Here is a 23628-nt window from a genome sequence, read left to right as displayed (position 1 = left end):
ACCACATTTGTGTTGTCTTCCGCTTTACAATTTATGTCCTAGTTGGCGTCTTTCACATAAAATCCCTGACGACTAATGCTAGGAAATAAATAACTACTATTTTGTTTTGCAGCTTACCTATTCTGAAGGAGAGCGGGCCACCAGAGGTGCTTCTCACCCACATGGCTAAGAAGAGCAGAAGCGCCCAGGCTGTGAGCATCTTCTATGACTCTTCATGGGTCCTGCCCCGGGTGTGCCCCTGTCACAGCCACCTAAAAAAAAATACAGAGAGTAACACTGAAGCATTCATGGCATTTGACAGGATGCGAAACAAGCACACTCATTCTTTTAATGTCCTACGAAGATGCATGTCAGGAATCTGTTGGAGACACTGCAAAACTGCTGAAAAGAGAACCTGAGGCCTGTTGCAGCTGAAATGAGATTGCTGATCTCATTTTCTATTTGTTTCAATGGCTGAGTGAATTAGAACAGTTTGCATATGAAAAGGACGTTAATGTTTTTTTAAATTTTTTTGATAAAAAAATTAAATTCCATTGAGTAAAGTTTATTCTGTTCCTACAAACATGTTTTATGAGATTTCAAAACAAAAAAAATCATCTGAATGTGTTGCCAAATCAATGTCACTGATAGAATGTTAAAATATTTTTTTATTTATTTCAGTAATTCAATCAAAGAGCAACATATTTCAAGCACTTGCTGCTGTTCATTTGCATGTTTATGGCTTGCTGCTGATAAAAACTCAGAATTCAGTTTTTCAGAAACCTTGAAAGTTGCAAAGATTGAAAAAATGAATCTGTAGAGTATTATTTTTAATTTTTATATTCGATTACTGAAAGATATTTGATTTTTTTGTCAGTTTCTGATGTATTAATATGAACCTGTACCAATTACATTATTACACAGCAATGTGACATCTTCTTTTATTAAGGGGAAAATATCTCAATTTCTTTATTCAGAAAATAGCATAACCCTTGTGTTCACATATATTTTCAAAGAACTTAATTTTCAGAGTGACATTGTTTCAGATGCTCAACCACTTTAGTTAGTTATGGTTATTTTTGTTTGAATGACATTCTGTGCCTTACAGGTTTGTTGTTTCAGTCCCATTCCCTTCTCAGAGACCTCTCACTGACACAAGATGAAGATTACAGAAATTAATTTTACATGTCAGCATGACTGATGAAAAAACTAAAAACATGAGACCATGACATGTCAGGTGAAAAAAGGGCCACTTCTCTGAATTAAGTACCCAAAGTGGTAAAATGTCAAAGACTGAATGTTTTCTATTTGTTTTGCTGTTTTGTTAATCCAGTGGGTAAAACACAACATTATGGCAAGAATGAAAACTTTGATCAAAAATATGTGGTTGCAGAAAATAAGAAATAATTTGAGTCTAATCAATAAGACAATTTCACTGCAGGAATTCATGATAATACCGGGTAGTGTTTACATGTTTTTGAAGTAATTATCTTTTTGAATTTGAAAGAAAGCTACATTTTTCACAAAAGAGAAAGAAAAACAAAAGATTTTCTGAACATTTGCATCGACTCACCGATCCTGTTCACATCACTCAGTTATAGAAACACAAATACTGTTTAATTCAGAACAACAACTTTCTCCAAATAACAACAACTTGACTTCTAATCCTCTTTGTTTACTGAGAAAAACCTACACCCATAGGCTGCTGAGTCTGAATCTGGCTTTACATTCCTTCAAAAACATGTTTATTTGACTAGAATTTTGTGACAGAAAATGTGCCTTGGAGCAAATAATATGAGCTTTGTGACATGGTCTGACATGGTGCTGAAAGGGTTTCGCCATGATCAGCAAGACTCAGATTCCAGCCTGACATTCACGGGAACAAAGTGTGGAAGAACCACTGCATTGAGGCACACTATATGAAAAATAGCAGCCAAACAGGATCAAATGCATAACTTACTTTAGGAGTTTTGCCAGAATTTAAATCTTAAAAAAAACCTAAGATTTAAAATCTTAATTTTAAATCTTTTGAGATTTAAATCTTAAAAGATTGAGACAACAACCTTCTGAAATTACATAAATTATTTTAATAACTATAATCTGTTTCTTACATTCATTTAAAAAAGTAAATATAATTTAGGCTAATCTGGGCCTAAATTGTGCTTATTAGCAATTTTAGTGCTAATAAGTTGATTCCCAGAGACTTTAGTCAGCATACAGTATTGCATCGACTCCTCAGGGTCAATAATTGACAGAAAAAAAGAGAGGAAAACCAATCAAATTCATGGTCAATGCAAATTATATGGATATTTCTCATACACAAAAACTGTTTCTGTTGGATGATTGCTCAGCATCTTAAATCTGTGCAACTGATAGGTGGCTCCCAAGAATTCATATCTTTGCAAAATGAAAACCATGTATAGTGCCATTTATTTTCTTTGGACTTTCTCACAATGTTTATTTATTCCAGTCCTTCATTTAGTCATTCTCAAACAACTGCTGCTTTTGTAGGAAAATCTGACTCAAATCACTTAAATAACCAGAAACCGAAAGGATGAATTAGTTGCGTCTGCAGACAAAAAGTCAGCCTAAGAAAGTCAAAGCCAAATTTACTCTTCAAGACTTTATTACAAGTAACCAGGGATAACAACTTTTAGTGCTAATAAGTTGATTCCCAGAGACTTTAGTCAGCATACAGTATTGCATCGACTCCTCAGGGTCAATAATTGACAGAAAAAAAAGAGAGGAAAACCAATCAAATTCAAAAGATAAACTTTAAAAGGCTCTCAAAGGGAAGGGTTTGGTGTGGAAGAACTTGACTGGCCTGACCTCAACCGAGGAGAACACCTTAGGGATGAAATAAAGAGGAGACTGCAGGGATTTTCATCCAATAATCAGTGCTTGACCTCACAAAAGCTCTCCTGAAAGAATGGCCAGAAATTCCCATAAACACACTCCCACCCCTTTGTCCTTCCCAGAAGAGATTAAGCTGTTAAAGCAGTAAATGGTGGGCTAATTCCATATAAAAATGGAGCTGTTATTGAAAAATGTGTTTGACAAAAGGTGGCTGCCTTTTCATTTATTAATAGGGTCAACGTTTTTCTGAATTTTGTGTTTCATAAAATATTTTGCTTCATTAAATTACAAGCGGTCTCATCTAGCAGTATTGAAATGCCTCTATTACACACAGTTGCTGGAGATATTTTTAGTTCCATTTTCACATGTGAAAACTTGCAGAGGTGAGTGAGTTGCTTATGACAACAAGAATTTGTGTTTGTGTCTGATAAGCATATGCCATGAATTAACGTGAATCTTAAATATTAAAGGAGTGGGTAGTTAGAGGGAACTGAGCTTTGAGGGTCCACTATCCAGAAAGGGATAGTGGACCCTTTCTGGATAGAAAGGGTCCATGGTCTTTTCAAAGACCATGCTAGAAAAACCTTCCTGCATTGTCCAAAGAAACATCTCGCTTCTTTAGAGCTCTCCAAACAGAGTGAGGCAATTTACTGGAGGAAGATGGACGTCTTAAAATGTCTTGAAACAGGGAAGACGGCAAAATCCATTCTGCAAAACCGTGGCCTAATCAAAGACCTGTACAAACATTACTGCAGCTCTTCTACAGGATGAAATAAAGAATTAATGTGAATGTTGCGAGTTGTGAGAAAGTCTTAATGAGCACAAGATACCATGTTTGTTCAAACATAACATCACACTTTAGCTGCTAAGTTAGAGATAGCTATATTTAGTCCTCAAACTTTTATATTTAGTCCTCAAATTTGATCTCGGCAAGCCGAGTTTCATACATTGTGACGGATTTTACTTTTGTCATCCAAATCCCATAGTTTATTAAAATGTTTTAATCTGTCGATTCTTAGTGCTTTTTTTAAAATTCAAAGGTGAAAAGTGAATTACTACTATATATCTACATATATCACCTAATATACGGTATGTAGGTCATCAACTCACCACAAAACTCAAGAGTTTGTCAAATTACAGTCGATGGGACCTTTCATAGATACTGAATTTCTTTGTAAATTTGTGGTTCAGAATAATCATGTAAGAGATACAACACTCCAAGATATAACATTCTAATAAAAAATAAATAAATAAGTGTAGTGATTTTTTTAAGCAGTCTGTACATATTTGCCATAGTGTCTTCCATCCAATGCTTGTTTATTGGGCCTGCAGGGGACCATACCATCAAATAAATATAGGCACTATTTCACGTTACCGAAAAAACATGTCATGATATATAGTTTTGGCATAAAGTTAAATAGCATGGTGATTTAACAGCTCGTTACTCTACATACTTGAATCATTTTAGTATGAACGGAATTGGAACCATAATTGAATTCTATGCAACTGCCTATAATCTGAATCTGTTTACACAGAGCCTTAAGATGACATATATTGTCATTTGGTAATCTGTAAAAAATCAACAGATTTATGTTGTAAATATTCGTCTGCAAAGTTTTTTAATATTGCAAATTAGTTTGTGCTCAACTTTTTATCAATGAAAAACAAATGAAGCAAGATACCAAAAAAAAAAGACTTCCCAGACTTTCATACAGACTGAAACTGCTTCATATTTAATAGGAAAAACTGATTAGAAAAAACACCGCAAGGTGAACAAGTGATAACCTGAGGAGATTAATGTTTTATCTATTATCTAAGACGCTTCAAAGAGGGTGGAGGTGTGATGTGACACCTGATCAATCCTTGTTTCATAGTACCTTTCAGATTTATTGATCAGACGAGACCAGAGCCCGAAAGCAGAGCTGTCAACATATGAGGAATTTAGAGCAAGGAATATTTGTTGGACTTCTGATATCAAACAAATGGATGTTTTACTGACTCATTACAAAATCAAATGCCTGCTTCTAGTTTATTATCCACTAATGGCTTTACTACTTCTACAAACCAGTACTATTTACTGCAATTAAGAGAAACAGGAAATAAATTAAAATCAGATTTACATTCTATTATTGAGACTAATCAGTGTCGATTAAAAGCTTCATCAGCACAGAGTTAAAGACAAAGAGTTTGTCAGGGTTTTGACTGAGTGCTAGCTGAACCACTAATAGCTCCTCAATGAAAGACTAAAGCACAAATTCCATTTCGTTCAATACAAAAGTAAAATGAAAGCCAGGTTGAATCATTGCCCTCATTTCTCAGCTCTCTAAAGTCAATTATGTCAATTTCATTTTTAGCCTCTCATCTGAGAGAGGCAAACACAGATTGATCTATTTTCTCTTTCTGCACTGAGGCAGAATTAATAAAGATGGAGCTAGGCGGGGCGTAGGGGGAAAAAAGTTAAATCACATAAGACGCCAGTTTGTACACACTCACCTCAGATTTTATCTGTAGATGACATGCCTCAACTACGACAGCTGCAAACAATCAAAGTCAAACCTTTGCTTTTCCGTTTTTACTTCAAGAAAAAGACACAATGTTCGCTCGCCGCTTTCATTTACACCTTTTCTGTCCAAAATGGACAGAAAAACAAAGCGTTTCAAATGTCTGCTTGACATAAAGTTACAAAAGTTCATGTGTGTCATTTAGACCTTTTTGCAGTGTTGAACATTTCAACCAAGTTTCTGTCTTTTACCAGGGAAGATTGCAGAATCAAGCTTACCGCTTATCAAGCATTCAGACAGAAAAAATAAATATTTACACATAAAAAAAGACTTAAAAAGGAGCAGATGGGCAGAACTTCCAAAACACACACATTAATTGATATGATGATGTCTGATTTCTTCTTATTGGCCGTCGTTTTACAGTCTGAATAGTTTTTATAGCGGTTTTATCTGTCTTCCATACACGCTTAATCTTGCAGTGTCAGAGGAGTACACGGTACTATGTTTTGAAGTTATTTGAACTGTTCGAGGAAGCCAGAGTACCCAGAGAGAACCCACAAATACACAGCGAGAACGTGCAAACTCCATGCAGAAAGACCTCAGCCCAGGATTCAAACCCAGGACATTTCAGCTGGATTTTCACTTTGAATAATAAAACTGAGCGGTTAACCCATTACAAACAATTAGCCAAGTAGCTAAGAAAATCAGTGGCTACTCTTTGAGTAGTTTTAACATAAAAATTCACAAAAAACCATTCTTCCCTATATTTTGAGATGATTTATATGCTTTCAGCTGACAGCGTCACTTACTTAGGCACTATGAAAAAAAAATTAAAAATCCAACAATCTACTTCAAAAATCACATCACAGAAACATCATAAAGTCCAATTAAATCCAGTTGTAATTCAGTTTTATTATGTCTGCCTTTCAGACCAATAAAATGTGTTTTTATCACAGGATGTAACTATTTTCTTCTCCGTTTTAGTTCAGTTTACAGTGATGTATAAGCAGACTAAGCTTTTCCTGTTAAATGCCCCAGAAAGATGTCTCACAGCTATTTAAAATATAAAAAGTCTTCTTCTAATATTAGGAAGAATATTTTCATAATTTAAGATCTCTCCCTAAAAAAAAAAAAAAAAGCGTATTAAAATAATAGCAAAGTGGAATACTTTAGACAACTCTCTGGGTTTGACAACCCAGAGAGAAAACGAGTCTGTCCTCTATCAATGAGGCAACCCAAGAGAGGATCGAGGACTGCCAGAGCCGGGTGATCCAACAGACTGACATGCCTCGTCAAAGCAATTGTTTACACAATCCAAATGTCAAAGCTGTCAATCACTCATCAGACACTCAGTTAATTCAGCTGCGAATGGACCATTAAAAATGACAGTCTGAACTGAAAAGCAAGTCAGACGCATAATGAGACTCATGTATTTGCATATATTCATGCGCTGTTGCATTGGGAGTCGCAGAACTGGTACAAAAGCAAGTTGTAGATGGAAATGAGTGATGTAAGACCAATGTTTGAGAACGTTTGTCTGCCAAAAGCAGCAGAGTTAATATGCATGCAAAATGTGTGTTCCTGTGGTGGATATTTGCGGTAAGCTTAAAAAGAGCGGGTTATTGAAGGTATTAATACACTCAATGGAGATTGAAGAGCTATTTGTACATGGAAATATCACGTCCGGCCTAATTGTTTGGCTTTCTGCATTGACTCAAGTGTTTCCCCTTCAGGTTGAATTGGATGGTCACAGTCTGAGTGACTTCTACCAACATCTCCCAGCAGTAAACAAACCTTTTATTAACACTTAATCTCAGCAGTCCTGCTGTCAGGAGCAGTACAGGGGTGTTGGAAACGGCCTGATGTTGAGGCAGCCCATGGCCTACAATGAGAATATGTGGAAACACACGAAAAGCGCTAACTATGACGACAACTCATAGTTAATTACTACTGAACAGGAATAGTAACGGGTCATGATTTGGGATTTTTGTACAGTTTGAGTGATAAGGCCATGCTTGGTAGTAAGTTAATATTTGCTGTGAATCCACGGCAAATACTGGACAAAAACATTACTATTAATCTAAATGAACAGCTAAATAAAACACTGTCATACCATTTACTGAGGTAGAACATAAATTAATAACCTAGAAATGCAACAACTTTAATTATTTGAGCTAGTTTTGGTACGCTGTTTTGTTTTTCCTGAAGAGTTTTTCTAGATGGGGTTATGATGTTATATATATGCTGTTATGACACATTTAATCAGTATGTAGTGGAATTTCATCTGTGCATGAGGGTGATACTTTGTGACACATTTTCAGATCAGTCAATATACAATTAGTTTTTGTTTTAAATACATTGAATTCTGGCAAATTGGTGATGTGACTTTTCCCCTTTTATCCAGTTTCCTCAGGAGCTGTTGTACTCACAAGCTGTGTCTTTTATTTTTAAGCAATTACGAGTCGTGGCGGTAAAACCGGGAATCGCTGATGCACAAATTATTCAGCAGGTTGTTGCTAGGTTACCAAAGAGTGGCCGCCACACACTTTGCTTTGCTGAGGTTGAGCAACTAAAGTCTTTCCTCTGCCTACGTTCCCCAGAATGCTGTGCGGTTCGGGATTAGAGTTCAGTGAAGTTACTGAAAACTCTTTCTGATATATTTCCTTTCGGTATTGATGATGTGCTTATTGCGGCGTGTGTTGTAAACGATTTATTGCCCAGCCCTGCTATGTGTGAAACGTTCTCAGATTGTTCCACTTTTATTTTTCACCCCAAAAATCGTCTGTCTTTCAGCATCAACCGTTTTCCGACGCAACCAGCTGTATGAATGAAAGTCTTCAATTCATGTAGCCTCGACATGATAGGCTGTTTCTAGTTTATGGTGTTTGCAATTATTCTCTTTCTACAAGATGTCTGCTGCGTTGACACAGCTCATCGTTAAGATGAATCTTTGTTATTGTAGAGAAATCAGTCCAATCCCATAGCCTGAAGCTGCAAAAGATCCCAAAAGATGATTGTAGAAATGTTGCATAACTATGGTTTTAATTCTAAATATAAGCTGCTACAGATCACCATATTGACGTTTGGTCCATTATACAGCTGAAAAAATAAGCAAAGTAGCTTTTCTTAATATCACATCTCATTTCACTCCATGGACAATTAGGCATGCATCAACACACCAGCATGTGTAGTAATTCCATTATATAAAGAAAGAAATAATTATGTCTTGCTAATATAAGCTCCCACATGGTGGCAAATAATAAGGGGATATATGATATCTATTGGTTGAGGTTAGTAATGGTTTTAATAACACGACTTCATGAATTGTGAGATGATTGTGCTTAAACTGCAAGCACATGGAGAATTACAGCCCCAGGCTGAGCTGTATTGTCTTTCAAACTTATTATTATACAAGGCAATCATTTCTCCTTTCATATTATATCCGTGCATGTTGCAATGCTTGTGACTGCGTAAGTTGTCGTAATAGTGTAAGGACCAGACAATCATCTTGTTGGCTTTGACTTAATTGTCTGCAGAGACGGGAGAGATCGCTTACATTTACAATCATGGCAGAACCTTTGAGCAACAATCCAAAAAAACAATAAAAACCAACATGCTTTCCTGTGCCTCTCTTTTTGTGGTTAGATTATTGTGCAGTGATCAGAAACCCCGTGTCACTGTGTTTTTGGCAAGACAGTATAGACATATTACTACTGTCATCTAATAATGGTCGCCTCAAACAAAACTCCTGATGAAAATAATGCTTCAAAGGCAGAAAATGTGAAAAAAAATTAAGCTACATAGATTACAGATCACTGAGAGAGGTCAAAGTGAGAGCTTCAGCTGTAATGAACATTCTTTGTTACGGAAAGAGATCCCAAACAGTCTCACCACAATTACAGAGGCGCTGGCAGGAAGTGGATGTGAGAGGGTTTCAATTAATGGTCTGTTAGCAAGAAGAGGGTTTTCAATAAAACCGTAACATTTTGTTCATGTCAAGCTGCTCGTTTACGTGTCACTGACGACTGCAATCGGACACTGGTGCTGTTTGAAACCAGATCTCAGAGTTCAACTTTTCAGAAACAAACCTGCGGAGGCGTAAAGTACTCCACTGGTGTGAAAGCGACACGGCTGCATGACTTGTTGTGTGTACAGCGTTGCACTACATACAACCCTTTCAGCTTGCAGCTGCACCAGATGCGTTCTCATTTTAAAGTCTACAGAAATGTATCTCACAGATTGCGAGATACATTGAGTTAGAGACGATACCTGGATGGGAATTTTCATTTAATTGATTCAGTCATTTGCACTTTGTATGATCCTTTAAATTATACAGGCTACTGTCATTATCTGTACATAATGTCAGCAGAGAAGGGGATTTTTGTGATATAAAAAAAGGAGACATCCTCCTATGGTCTTATTTTTTCCTAATCAGAAAAATGTGTCATTTCCATACAAAGTGCATAATGGACCTGCTATTTGACGATGAGCTGTTTATTTTCAGCAACTCAAGATAAAAGTGATACATCGGCTCAAAGATCGGAACACAAAAAATTTGAAACTGTGTGTAAATTCCTCAGACAGCAACGTGACCCTGCTGTTGTTTCTGAAAAAAGAAGAAGATGGACGCCACCAAATTGTAAGCAAGTGAGAGCACTGATTTGAAAAGATGGGTATGCAGCTTTAAACTGGACTTTTCCCACAGGTTGATGATGTTTTATGTGCAAAAGTGGGACAGCAGACATCATTAAGAAAAAGGCTCAAGACAGTGAAGACTTTTTAGACCTTGTTATTGGTTTTTGTATGCCAGAAACACACAAAAACCTGCAAATAGAGCCTCTGTCAGTTTAAACAAAAGCCGTGGCAATTGGCTTGACTGTGTTTTCATTTAATCACTGCTATAAAAATCAGACAGTTGTCAATTTTTGCAACTTTACAAGTTCCATCTTGATTAATTTTATATAATTTTTAAAAAAGGAGCAGAATTGAAAGACAAGATTCTTACCAATGACAACTAGTAACAGATAAAATAAAATATCTTCAAACATTTTAAGAGGTAGATGAGGAGCATGCAGTGTCACTGACCTGTATATTTTTAATTTTTTTGTCATGTACTCCTAAATGACATTTCTTTTCTTCATTGAGTCTTCATGTGTGTGTGCCTTAGTTAGTTCTCTCTGTGAGTGTTTTTCTTGGAAACAAACATTGAGCTCATGCAACCAAAAAGCATTATTTGTCCACAGGACAATCTTTCAGAACCACTTGCTAATGTCAACATGTATTTCACTCCAGCCTCGCTTTGGGCTCTTCTGGGTCCTGTGGTGCAACATAGTGATACAAAAAGAGCAATGCTTTGCCTTTCTACAAAACAGGCTGAATGATCCATGAAGCAGAATAAAAAACATATTTACTAACAGAAGACTTCAACATTAAAGCGTCTTCCACAGATCTTTTCTAAAGCAGCAATTTTTTTTTTCCCACCAAAATGTTGGCTAGAATAACTAAAAAAATAGTGATATTTCCAAAGACAATTCACTTACAAGAGTGAACCTGAATAAGGCCACAAATCAAACCAAATATGAGCTGTCAAACATTTTATTTCTGAAAAAATACAAAGAAATATCTCTTCTGTAAAACAGCTGAAGAGTTTGTCAAAGTACTTCAAAAGAAATTTGAAGGCCAGTAATAATTTCCCTTCCACTTCAAATTTACTTTTTTGTACTCTCTTTGCTTTATCACAAAAAATCCCAATAAAATCCATTAACGTTTGAAACTGTGTGTAATTGTGAAAAGCTTTCAGAGCACAGCATCAGGTTGACATTAATTCACAATTATTTTAAAAACAACCCAGCACTCTATCACATCTGTATTCCATGAACATGTTGCAGTGTAATCTCACGCAGTTCAGTGCACGATCCACAATCAGCGATGATGAGCCAATGCGATCGGACATTCAATTGTACAATTGCTTCTGATTAAAGTTTAAATTTCCTCCAGGTGCCCAGTGAAACTGCACAGAGAGGGTGACCCAACAAGTGGACAGCGGAGGTGCAGAAATCAGCATTTCTTCAGCAGATAATGAGAAAAGAAAGTACAGAAAAAGTGAACAAGACATGCTTTCCTCTCCCATCCTTTCCCAAATAACTACATTTTATTTTCCCCTGACAAACTTGTTAAATTCAGTTACCTTGACCCAACAGAATAAATGTTTTCATATGCATAGGAAGAACTAAAATAGGTTTGTTCCTGATCTGTGTGTGTATTGGATAGTACACAGCATACAAAATTGCTTTTAAAGACACTCGTGGGTAAAATGCGTTCTTAGTCTCACTGTAAAACATTGCATCACCAGGAGCAACAGAGAGAGGAGAAAGTGAGAGAGGCAGAAATGTAAGCCACGGACAAACAGGCACCATGGCCTGGAAAGCTGTTCCTTGGCAGATTTAGGCAGCCCCAGCTCCCAGTTGGCAAAAAGGCACTGGAGGGAAGCAAACTTGATTTCGAAATCAATGTCCCTCCAAATCGCAACAGCTTGTCGCTCTAGTTAAACAGATGTATGGGTCAAACTGCAAGGTGTGTTTGTGGCCCAGGTGTTTATGCCTGTGTGTGGTTTTAGAACCAATGTAGTGCACAAACACTAATGGGGCGTAGAAAACCTAAGGCGGGGTGGGAAAAAAAAAACGAAGAAAGTCATTGATGCTTAAGATTGAATGGGTAGGAAAGCCACGTGGGGGAAATAATAATGAGCAGAGAATGTCTTGGGATAAGCAAGGCTTACAGCTGTCAGGAAGGCTCGTCTTATCATGTCTGAATCAAAGAATTTCAGCTGTTGACAGTGTTGCTTTGCTGGAACATATTTTATTGGATATAATTCAGTCCATGTAGTAGATAAACTAAAGTCTCCTTACAAGTCATTAAGTTTCACAAACAAAGCATGTTCTCCCAAGGGAGCATTTTATATATTACTAAGATAACCTCAGAAATCATCTGCAAGTCAAAGAGACTCACCGCAATCTATTAGAAGTTACAAAAAGACTTGCATCGGCTTATTTGGCGGGGAGGGTGCAAAATGAATCTAGGTAGCATAAACAATATTACTCAAGTAAAAGAAAAAAGGTACAGTGCAGTAAAATTACTCTTACAAATACCTTTTTCCAAAAACAGTTACTCAAGTGAATGTAACCAGTACTACCCACTTTTGAACATAGACAACAACACCAGTAGCCTATAAACTACTTGTTAAGCTTAATGTGCTGTGTAGGTATTAGCTAGTCATCATTTAGCTAACGTCACTTGTATCCAACAGCATTACTCAACTCAATCAACGCACACCTGCGCAGCTCTGCCCAGCAGGTCTTAGCATTCATGTTGCATTTAAAAGCGGCTCGGAAAAACAGGCTGCGACGTGTTAACAACGTATTAAACAGTTTTAACTGCTGTAAAAGGTGACAGACGGCCCTGTTATGGGAAGAGCCGAAGCCCCTACTGAATCAAATCGATGTAGGAATAACAGAGTGTTGACCACTTACACGTAAAAACAATAAACAGCTTCCAGTCCAGGTGAGTCCGTGTGCGGGCAATGCTCACCCACGCCGCTGTGACGGCTGAAATACTCATACTCAGTCTGATCTGCTGTACAGGAATCAATGAGGATTTTTTATGTGGGTGCCAAACTAATAGATATTCAAAATGCTACAAAGTCTGGAGCAAATATTCCTACATCAGGAGCAAAGCATAGACCAAGCAATCAGACACAATTTCTGGCTCCTGATTAATCAGTACAACTACATTGTGATAATAATTAATGGAAATGTCACATTACTTACGAATAATTACCAATTAAGTTATGTTGGTTTGATTAGTGTCAATGTTGATATTTTGCAAGAGTTGTAAAGACTTCATGAAAATTAGCATCACCATTAGAGGAAAAAATCTATTTTTGAAAGTAACTTGTCTTTAAATGATCAAAAAGAAGAAATTTTAAATTTTTTATGACCAACTCTGCTTTTCCCAGAAAAAAAAAAGTTACCACTAACAAACTGATAGGAATTAATATGACCATCGGTGTAAAATGTTATTTCATAGGTAGAAAAAAAATATAATTTTGGTTAAAATGTGGATACAAACTCAAAGGTGTAAGTTGACCCAGCACATATAACTCCATGTGTAAGTGCTTTTAGAAAGTTGGTTTTAGTTCTCTTTGCAAACATGTGGCGTTTCCTTTTATTCCAGAGTACATAAAATAAGTAAGCAGAATGATTAAACAGCTAGGTGTTTATCAACAAATGGTGTACATAAAACACACAGTCACCTTTTTTTAGGACATCAAGTCCATCTTTTTAACTGGATAGATGTAGGCATCATTAGCATGACGGCAATTAGTGAGTCTAAATACGGCAGCGCTTTATTTGTGCAGCATGTGGTGCGTTGCTTTGTATGTTTTTGTATTTGTGCAATGTGCTTTAATACCCATTGCAAGCAAGCAGTCAATTTCTCTTTCATTCTTGCTGCCAATCTCAACCTCTCTCTTTCTCTCTCTCTTTCTCTAGCATGTGCTGAAAGGGCCTAAGGCTTTCTGTGCTCTTCTCCTAATGAGGTATAAGCCAGAGCTCCCTTTAATGCCACAATTATAGAGATTTCTATGGGTTTTGGGGTTGTTTTCTTTGTGTTGTGAAGGCATCGACATAAAGGACACACTGCTCTTACAGTGCTCTTAGTCCGGCACTTTTCCAGGGCATGCACATCAAAATTACACCCACTGATGTCAGATGGATCACAAGGCAGCTTGCTCACACCAGAGCGTTGACTGGCTACGGCACTGCTCATTTTTTTTGTGAGTTCTGAGATTCAGATAGTTACTTTACTATTATTATTGTTTTTACAACTAATTTCTACAAAAATATCTAGCTAATTTTTTACCTTCCCCCCCCTCTGAAGGTCATTACTTCTTATTTAGCTTCTGTAGCCTGAAAAAGATAATTCCAATAAAACTGTTATTGATGCAACATAATGGAACATAACATTATCAATGCAGCATAATCAAACTTTCATTTGGATTATTACTTCTACTTTGTTATTGCAATGAGGTATAGAGAGAGCTATTAATGCGATAAACCAAGGTACATAAAATCTAAATCATAAGTGAGTTGCCAATTCTTGCATGAAAGGAGGAAAGGATTATAAAAATCACTACAGCACTGAATTTGCTCTTGTTATTAATAGTATTCTCAAAGTAAATTGTGGTTTCAAACACTTAATCCAGACACCTCATACGGATCAGATTCTCTTTGCTTTAAAATCGTACCTTTAAAATAAAACAAATAAATAAATCTTACTCTGCAGTTAAAGGTTATTCTGCTTGTAAAGATATTACCTTGGCAATGTCTGCGGGGAATATTAGCTCCAATGCATCACTGATAGTGCCCTGTCAGATATTTAAAGGCAAATGTTTATGGATTGTTACCCGTAAAAGGCTGCAGCCTGTTGCCTAATGAATGCAATTAATCAGTTCAGGGCTAATATGGGTGGGCAACTGGTGAAACGTATCCTTACTAGTGTAATGTGTCTGCATAGTAGCATAAAAATGCATAAACAGAAAGGGTTGCTGCAAATATTTGGGATACAGTACCTTGCGAATGTATTCATACTCTTTTAATCCACATTTTGTTACTTAACACAAACCTTAACGCATTTCATTGCTATTTTATACGACAGACAAAGTGGTGCATAATTGCCTACTGTAAGAAAAAGTGGTTTCAGAGTTTATTTTCAACCAAATTATATAATTTCCTGATATAAATTTAATTATAAATTACGTTTTTAATTACATTGCCTCTGAAAACCAGTGCAATCATTAAGTAAGGTTCACACAGGGAATTTGTTGCATTCTCTAAGTTTCTGCATTTTTTTCCAACAATAGCCACGAGAAACATCCTACCTGCAGTTTGCTGCAAGTCATTTGAAAGATGCAGCAGGCGTGTGGAAAATGATTCTCAGTCATGATGAAATCAACACCTGAACTGCTAAAGTCAAACACGGCATGCCACCATGATCTTTCTCTCCCAACAGTGAAACTTGACACCATCGTGCTGTGGGGTTGGTTTTCTTTGACAAGCCAGAAAACTTGTTAGAGTTGATGGGAAGATGGGCAAAAGAAAACCTGAAAGCGATTCGTAGAGGAGGAGGTTTCACTTCCAACAGGACAATAACCATAAACACACAATCAGAGCTACAATGGAGGGGATCAAATCAGTGAAATGTGGCTCTTCAATGAATTAACTCAGGACAGCAAACTGAGTAATTTTGACTACTTTGTGTTGGTGTTGCATAAAATCCTAACAAAACACATTAAAGTTTGTAATGCAAAAGGATTCCAAAGCTTTTATCTAAGATATTGTGTTAAAATAAATATCTAGACTGACCCCTCATCACAAGGATACTAGTCTTTATTTGCAAAAAATAAAATAAAGTAAACCCTCGCAGTAAGGAAAGTTGACGAGTCTTAGATTGTTCTTTGGTGCTTTCTATAGGCATCATCTTAAACTATACCACGCAAGTCATCCATCAATTTTCAGGGAAAGCTGCACAGCAAACAATCACAGATTGAGCCCACGACCGTGGAAGTGCACAGCTGGGGAGAGAAATGGTTTCTACCTCCAGGGTGGAAGAGGATAATGGAGGTGAACATCAGAAACAGCAAACAGTGTTTAACAGAAACGTTCAGACTTTACTGTCTCTGAAATTATTCTATAGCTGTGTGCAAATCAAGCAAATGCAATCTAAACGAAAAATAAAATCGATTCAGATTCTATAAAGAAACCCATTATTTCTCAAGTTTAATTTGGTTCAATTTCCAGTGAAACGCTGCACCAGCGAAAATGCATGTTGTCATTTGCAGGACAATAGGCTCATCAAAATATGCTTTTCTTTAATATGTGCATCAGACTTGTTACAGAGTGACAAAATTAAACTCGTCTTGGCTCATCATCAGGAAAAAATTGGCAACAAAAACAAGCCTGTCACTTTTTAGGCACAACAATTTGATGCAGATCTCTGCTTTTATTCAAACAATTCTCTCATCTCACCAAAGTTGCCGGACAGCTGGAGGCTCTCCACTAATGAGTAGCAAACCACAAATATGCCTTTGATGAGAACAGCAGTTAAGCAAAAAGAACATGTTATAAAACATGTATGAACAAATGAAGCCTGAGGGCACATGAATGATTAACTAAAGAGGACATCGTATGATAAATGATACTAAACAGACAAAGAGAAACTGTTTATATTTGGACCACAACTCAATGCATAAAGGAATTATAGCCATTACCATTAGGGGCTGAACATAGTTTTGTACTTTTAGAAAAACTAAGCTGTCAGTTTTTAAATGTTCTTTAAATGTAACATAGTTTGTTTGGTCTTTACAAGTCAAGCCGTGCGGAGAACGGGTTGAGTAACAGTCAGAAAAAAAAAAAAAGCAAAAATGTGTAAAGAATAGAATTTTAAAGTGAGAAAAGAAAGAAAAGAAAACATGAGTAAGTGTAACGGACAAAGTATATCTAACATCCAGCTACAGCAGAAAACAAAAGACAATCCTCAAGAGCTTGAAATTACTTTTCATCTGAAAAGCATTTTACGCCTTGTCTCCATGCTGCCTTTTAAGTCTTCTAATTACGCCATTGTTACAGCAGAAAGAAGAGCACTTAGATAAAGCAAACCAGCAGGGTTTCTTGTTTTCTCTGATCTCTAGTGTAACCTAGATATGATTCCAATTCTTACCATAAAAAAAAACTGTGTAAAAGTGTGTTTGATACCTTTTGAAGAACAGCCAGGGACTGGACTGATAAGGGAAAACATAGTTTTCACATCTCTAGTTGGGCATTTATAACTTAATTACCTTTTTGTCTTCTCATCTTTCAGTCAGGAGAACAAAGCATGAGCACGTATTGGGCTGCGCTGCATTATTTACAAAGACAACGAGGATGCTTTCAATCAGTCCTTTGGCATTTCACACATTACATTTCTTTATAGTCATACATAATTTTTCAGCTCCATTTGTTCAGCAATAACCAGCCTGGCTTTGTATATGTATATATTACTTAAAACAGAATATGTGAAAAAAAAACAATCTGAAAAAGCACCAACATCTAATCTAGAATCATATTCATGAAACCAATGAATATGGAACCGATGCTGCGTAAATGTGTCTTTGTATCCAGACAAGACAAATCTGTACTCCACCTTGGGAGAAAAAATCAAAAGCATATAAACTGCAATTTTCCAAAAAATAAAACTCACCATGAATCTAACTTCAATTGTACTCAGTACTAATTTAGAGTTTCTGTATAGATATGGCTGCTTTATAATGTGCCCTTCCTGGATTGATGCCTTAGAAACAGTTTTAGAAAAAGGGGAAGAAATAAAACCAATGTCAAACTTTCTCATCAATCCACCAAGAAAGTAAACTTCTATGCAAACCTGTCTGGTTTACAGCAGCAAAATATTCTGAAGACTCTGTATATAATTTTGAGGAGCGACGGCGTAATGTAACGTTCCATCTGCAAATGTTGCAGTCGTTTTCACAGCGATTCACTTCATAGGGATATGTGCTACGGCTGCTGTAGTTCATTGTCGCTGAAACAGGATTACTCTGCCTAATTACTGCTCTGTGCATTCTGTAGTCAATGACGCAGGGAAGGACTAGTGACGGCGCAGCTCAAGAGAAGAGAGGAGAGGAGAAGAAGGGATAGAAGAGGAGAGGCCCATTTCATACATTTGAAGAGATATATTAACCTGTTTCAGGGCCAAAAACATATTTGAAATCTGTTGCCACAAAGCAGAGCAAACCAAAGCACCGCAGATAACGATAATCACCACCCACTGTCATATCATCTTTTATTACCAGTGAGTGCTTTGCGTTTTGACCTTGGGATGTAAGTGTAAGGTTTTTTTCTTAGATTTGAGCCGTCTGGAAAAAAAAAAAAAATCATCATATAAATGTAGTGCAGTATTTGCACAAAAACCCAGGCACAAAACTGTAACCTTGACACTGCCTTTGTCGACGTCTCTGGTAACATCTTCAAATTTGTGCTTGGTCATTCATACTTGTAAAAAAAGGCGATTCAAACCCATCAACCACATCAATTTATCTGCTTATTTAAACGGCACATAAGAGTTTTAATGTTATTTTTTCCGCATGACTAGTTCTACTTTCTAGATGTTTCAGATATGCTTTGCCATGAGGCTCTTTTGTCAGATGAAAACTACCGTATGCTACTTCAATATAAATATAAAAGTAACTTATGGACACCTTTTTCATAAGGAATAGGTCAGTTTTTAGATTTGATCTAAATAAGCACCTTTGACTGTTCTTGTATTGATTATCATTATTGATGGCTTTAAGATTCAGTCCCGCTGCATTGTGTAATTGTCCGGGTTATGGTAACAGAAAATGTGAATTAATTATCTCAAGTTCACTTTATCGAAAATGTTGCTGATATTCACTATAAGAATCAATAAGATAATAATCATAACTCTTAAATACAGACAGCATTGTGCAAAAGTCTTGAAACATTAAAGCAGTTCCACAAATGAACAAGGGCCGCCGGTATTAGAACCAGTTCTTAACCGGTGCTACAAACAACTGCATGTAAAACCGCAGCAACATTTCTCTACAAAATGAACTCCAGGCTTATTCAGTTCAGCCAGTTAAGAAAGTCTGAGCTACTATGAGCCCGACGCCATGTTTGGAGCTTTTATTTTGAAATGTAGAAGGAGATAGTTCTTGAGTTGTCCTGTTGCATTGACAGGGTCTGCGTAAAAAGATGCCAGCCTAACACACAAACCCCGTTTGCAAAAGCACTGATGAAACCTTCATCAGTTTTAATTAATTAAGTCTGTCAGGATTGTGGAAGTTGGGGGGAAAAGAAGGTGACAGGCAAGATGTGAGACGTGAGACGGATTTAACAATGAGAATAACACAAGTGTATCACTGCAATGCTCTGAAAGTAAAGTCGGCTTCTGTTTAGAGCTTCCTGTCAACCCGGAGTAGATTTTTAAAACTGAGTGTGGGCTGCATCTCATTACCAACATTTAACAAGCTTAAAAGGATCAAACATGAACAGTTTCATTCTTAACACAGATTCTTTGAAACACTTTGGACACTTTACTAGATTTGTGAAAAACACAAAAAGGGATGGGTAATGTGCTTTTTGTTGTTTTTGTTTTTAGACATTTCAATCATTCTAGAAATAAACAAGCATTCCATAATATGCAAGTACAGTTCAAATCTGGTCTAGGAACAGATACGTAGATTTCTCAAAGAGGAACTTGTTCATCATGTTTTGTCTCATCTTGTGAGCTTGAGTTATTGGTGTAGTTGTATCACAGAGAAAGCTTGAGAGATAGTACGAAAACAAAATCAGATTTGACCACCAACAAGGTAATCTCTGGAGAGCTGTGAGCCGAAAACTTGGCATGAAGCTGAAGGAAAATGCATCTCTCAGCCCCGTGTCACCTGAATTTACCTAAATATTTAATTTAACATGCCATTCAGATAATGTTATCCTGCTGCAAGATGCTTTTCAGCCTCAAAATTGAGACACTGAATTTTAGTCGGGCACAAGAAATGGACAGAAAGTTAGACCCAAAGTGAAAAAAAACATTTTTGAATGACGTCCAAAAGGGCATTAAAATATACATTTAAACCATTACAAGACTGCCTGGGTGCTTGGAAGTATAAATATAGCACAGAAAAATGTAAAAAGAGTGAGGTAAAACTTGCATAATTCTTGGAATTTAACATTTATTTTAGTCAAAATTTGTCAAAGCAAAATCATTGTGATTGAAGGAGTAAACATAATTTAAACCCGTTCATTGTTGGTCAGCAGCTAACCATGGCTGAAATCGATCATAATGAATTCGTAACGAGAATAGCAGACCTGCCAGCGGCGGAGGAGACGCTGCAGGTGAAGAGTTCATAGAGGTTTAGAAGTTGAGAAGTCCAATAACAGAAGAGGAAAAGACCAGGGAATGAGCAAAGCAATGGACTGTGCTTGTGAATGAGATTTGTGGAGCAAACAGAGAAACCAGAGGAATCCAAGGTAGTTTGTGCAGGTGGCGAGCCCCAAGACAATAGAGGGAGGAGAGAGGTAAGGAGGTTAGCATCACAAAAACCACAGAGGGAAAGATAAAGACAAGGAGGTGCTGGGGGAAATTGAGGAGGAGGGGAAGAGGAATGGGGCGGTTGAGAAAAGGCAGGCTTTCTCCTGAGACTATTATGAGACACACACACACGCACACACACACACACACACACGCACACACACGCACACAGACACCTGCGCTGATCCCATTAGGAGACAAAAGCTGGAACAGAAACATTCATGGCTTTATTTCTGAACTCTTCCTTTGCTGTGGCTTTATGACCCTCTCGATGCAAGTGAGTTTGAGTTTCTAAAATCTAATTTATAATTGTCTGGGTTACGCCTATGTCAAGACAGACTGCAGTAACAGAGAAGCAAATTATGAGAACTGCTGTCTGATTAATGAAACAACATATGGATTCTCAGCTGAATCTGCTCCGCTTGGCATTGCAAACTGATCTTACTGTGCTTAAATGATTCTTCATAACTTTCCAGCTAAACTGCATTAAAGGCAGACAATAATTACAATTGACAATGTGAATGCTGAATAAATCACTGCGATCCTTTGAGGCATCATATAAAAGTTAATTTGCTGGAAACAAATTTATCTACATGCTGCTCCAGAGAAATGCATGTAAATCAGAAAACCAGCTCAGGTCTGCCATTCACACAAAGCTACATATGTGTTTCATACAAACCTATTTGTGTGTGTTCCCTTGTAAAGATGACGGATGTATTATTATTGTTTTTTTCTTCATTTTATTTATTTACGTTTTTTGCGGAAAAATTGTGAGCTTAGAGTTACACAGAGGAGAAAGTGAGGAACTGTCAGCCCCCCTGACAAGATCGGGAGTACAGTGACATTTTTGTTCAAAGTTAAGTCACCAGCTCTGCTCTCTTGTCACTGTGTCCTTTCTGAGCAATGTAACTGAGCATCTTATAATTCGAGGAGTTCTGGTCTTTCTGGTTTTCTGCAAAAGGATCTTAAGCCAAAGTTGAGGTCCTTTTTGACAACAAGCTTAAAGTCATTGAATTTGGCAAAACTGGATATGGCCCACCTTGAGGGTCGTGCTTGATGTTTCTGTGCTTTATTTTTCTAATCATTTAAACTAAAAAATATAAACTAAATCTTGTTTCTGCTTATGGAAAAAAAAAGCACAACGCAAACCTTACAAATAGATTTGCCTCTTTTCCAGAGATTAATAAACAGAAATCAATTTAATGAACTTGGTAAGGAAGATGAGTCCTCATGTGGAGTGCTGTATAAAAACTAGGGTCGTCAATGCATTAACCCATGTGATTAAACTAAAAAGTTGATCATGTTGATGTTATATAATGTTGATGAATCACATTACCCCTTTTGACCTGAAAGCCTCTCTCCCACGAAGCGCTACAGTCTTGTGTTGCGGTCAACAATGCAGACTCACAAATGTGAGTGAAAAGGTGGAAGTTAGGATGTTGCAACTGTGAATTATCCTCCCACCAAAGCACCGACAGTTTATAGGTGACTTTTCTAATTTATTGTTTGAAAATAAATGACTTCTTTTAAACTTTCTTGGAAGTAAAAATGCGGAAAACTGAGGATCTTCTGACGTCTTTCATGGCTTTGGGAAATAAAAAATGTTTTAAACATTTTTTAAAGACACGCATATTCATTTTTCAAGCCTGCAAAGTTAAGCAAAGTGATTAATCTAATCATCTTTTGTAAATCAATTGACATTTTCCATCTTATTCAGAAAAAGTCAGAAAAACTTCTCCAATTATGATGCTCAAGATTTTTGCCATTATTTAGAAGTATGTATCAGTTTGATCAGCAGATTTGCATTTTGTATTTGGTCACATGGTGACCTTGGTTTCAAGGAAGATGCAATTTTATATTTTGTAGATTTGTTCTAAAGAAGTGTTTGTTTTTTTTTTTCCTTTTTTATCTCCATGCATTTGGAGATAACACAAATCGGTGCATCAGTGCAGGACCACAGTACAATCCCTTTTCAAAGAACCATGGTGGTCCTGCAAACTCCACAGAAGTTTATTTCACACTTCAGGTTGCAAAACAGTTTACAATGAAATAGTTTTTTGTTTTTTTTTACATTCATCCATACCCCTGCAATGACACTGCCCTACACTTTGAGAACCACTGGGTTAGTGAATCTGCTCAAATTTGTGTTTTGATTTATAGACCAATTACAGAGTAGATCTCATTCAACTCCACTGTTTCCTAAAACAGTGGGATGCTTCAAGACATGTCTTAGCAGTGGCAGAACAAAAAAAATGAGGTGAAACAAGCAGAAAGTGGGTCACCAAGAGTATTTGGGTTGTCCTTCACTTATTTTCTGCAGCCTGTCTAGCTCAGACTGGCCCCTATCAGCACCTATTTAGCAGACTGTCACCAGTGAAAGTGAGGCACAGCAATTGTTTGGAGAGAAATCGCTGAGGTTATTGGTGAGGATTGCTGTTGGCTCAAACATGAACACACAGGACTGTGTAGTGGCAGCACCAACACCACTGCAGCCAAGAAGTAATCACTCGATTATCTTGCTGAGTTTTCTAATTGTTTTAAGAATTTTAAGGTTGATAGTTATCTGCAGGGAGGATGATATCATTATATATAGTCATTCAAACTGTTTCAGTCAAGAACTTATTGAAATTGGGTCACAGTTCAGGCATCTGCTGCTCATTATTACCGTTTTACGATAAGTACTCACTTGCATGTACTCACATGCAAGTGAGAAACAGCTTTAGCCTTTAAAAAGACAAAAATGTATTTACATTAGTGGAAAAAACAGTTTTAATTACCTTCTATTCTGTTATTTCATTTACTTGAGGAGAAATTAGACATTGGCTCTTAAATCCTAATGAAATTAATATAATTTTGGTAATAATGGGAAGCAATGGTCAATCACAGGTCCATTTAAACCAGATAAGGGAAATCCAAGTTACAAGCAAAAGTATTTGCTAGGATTTAAATGTGGCAGAAGACTTGGTTGAACTGATGAGTTATGTCCAGGAGAGTGAGCTTTTTGAGTCCTGTCAAATGTGACCTATTTATACATTCAAACACCAATGAGGATGTGTGCAGGCGGGTAGACAGGACGGGTAGACAGGGCGGGACAGAGAAAAAGAAACTGCAGGTGAAAGGCTCCGTTTTAAAA

The 23628-nt window shown here is 36.9% G+C and overlaps 1 protein-coding gene across 2 annotated transcripts in view; it reads right to left on the bottom strand.

The window, feature by feature from the left end:
- grik4 (glutamate receptor, ionotropic, kainate 4) overlaps positions 1-23628 on the bottom strand; it is a 323313-nt gene that overhangs the window by 189189 nt on the left and 110496 nt on the right. For both annotated transcript variants that reach the window (XM_055028391.1, XM_055028392.1), the window contains exon 3: positions 118-251. In XM_055028391.1, coding sequence (XP_054884366.1) covers positions 118-199 — 82 coding nt within the window. In that variant the 5' untranslated portion in view covers positions 200-251. The remainder of the gene's footprint in view (positions 1-117; positions 252-23628) is intronic.

The sequence above is a fragment of the Poeciliopsis prolifica genome, unplaced genomic scaffold (genome assembly GCF_027474105.1).
Source record: "Poeciliopsis prolifica strain line A6 unplaced genomic scaffold, Auburn_PproV2 SCAFFOLD004, whole genome shotgun sequence".
NCBI classification, from domain to species: Eukaryota; Metazoa; Chordata; class Actinopteri; order Cyprinodontiformes; family Poeciliidae; genus Poeciliopsis; species Poeciliopsis prolifica.
This window is presented reverse-complemented; position numbering and strand designations above follow the sequence as displayed.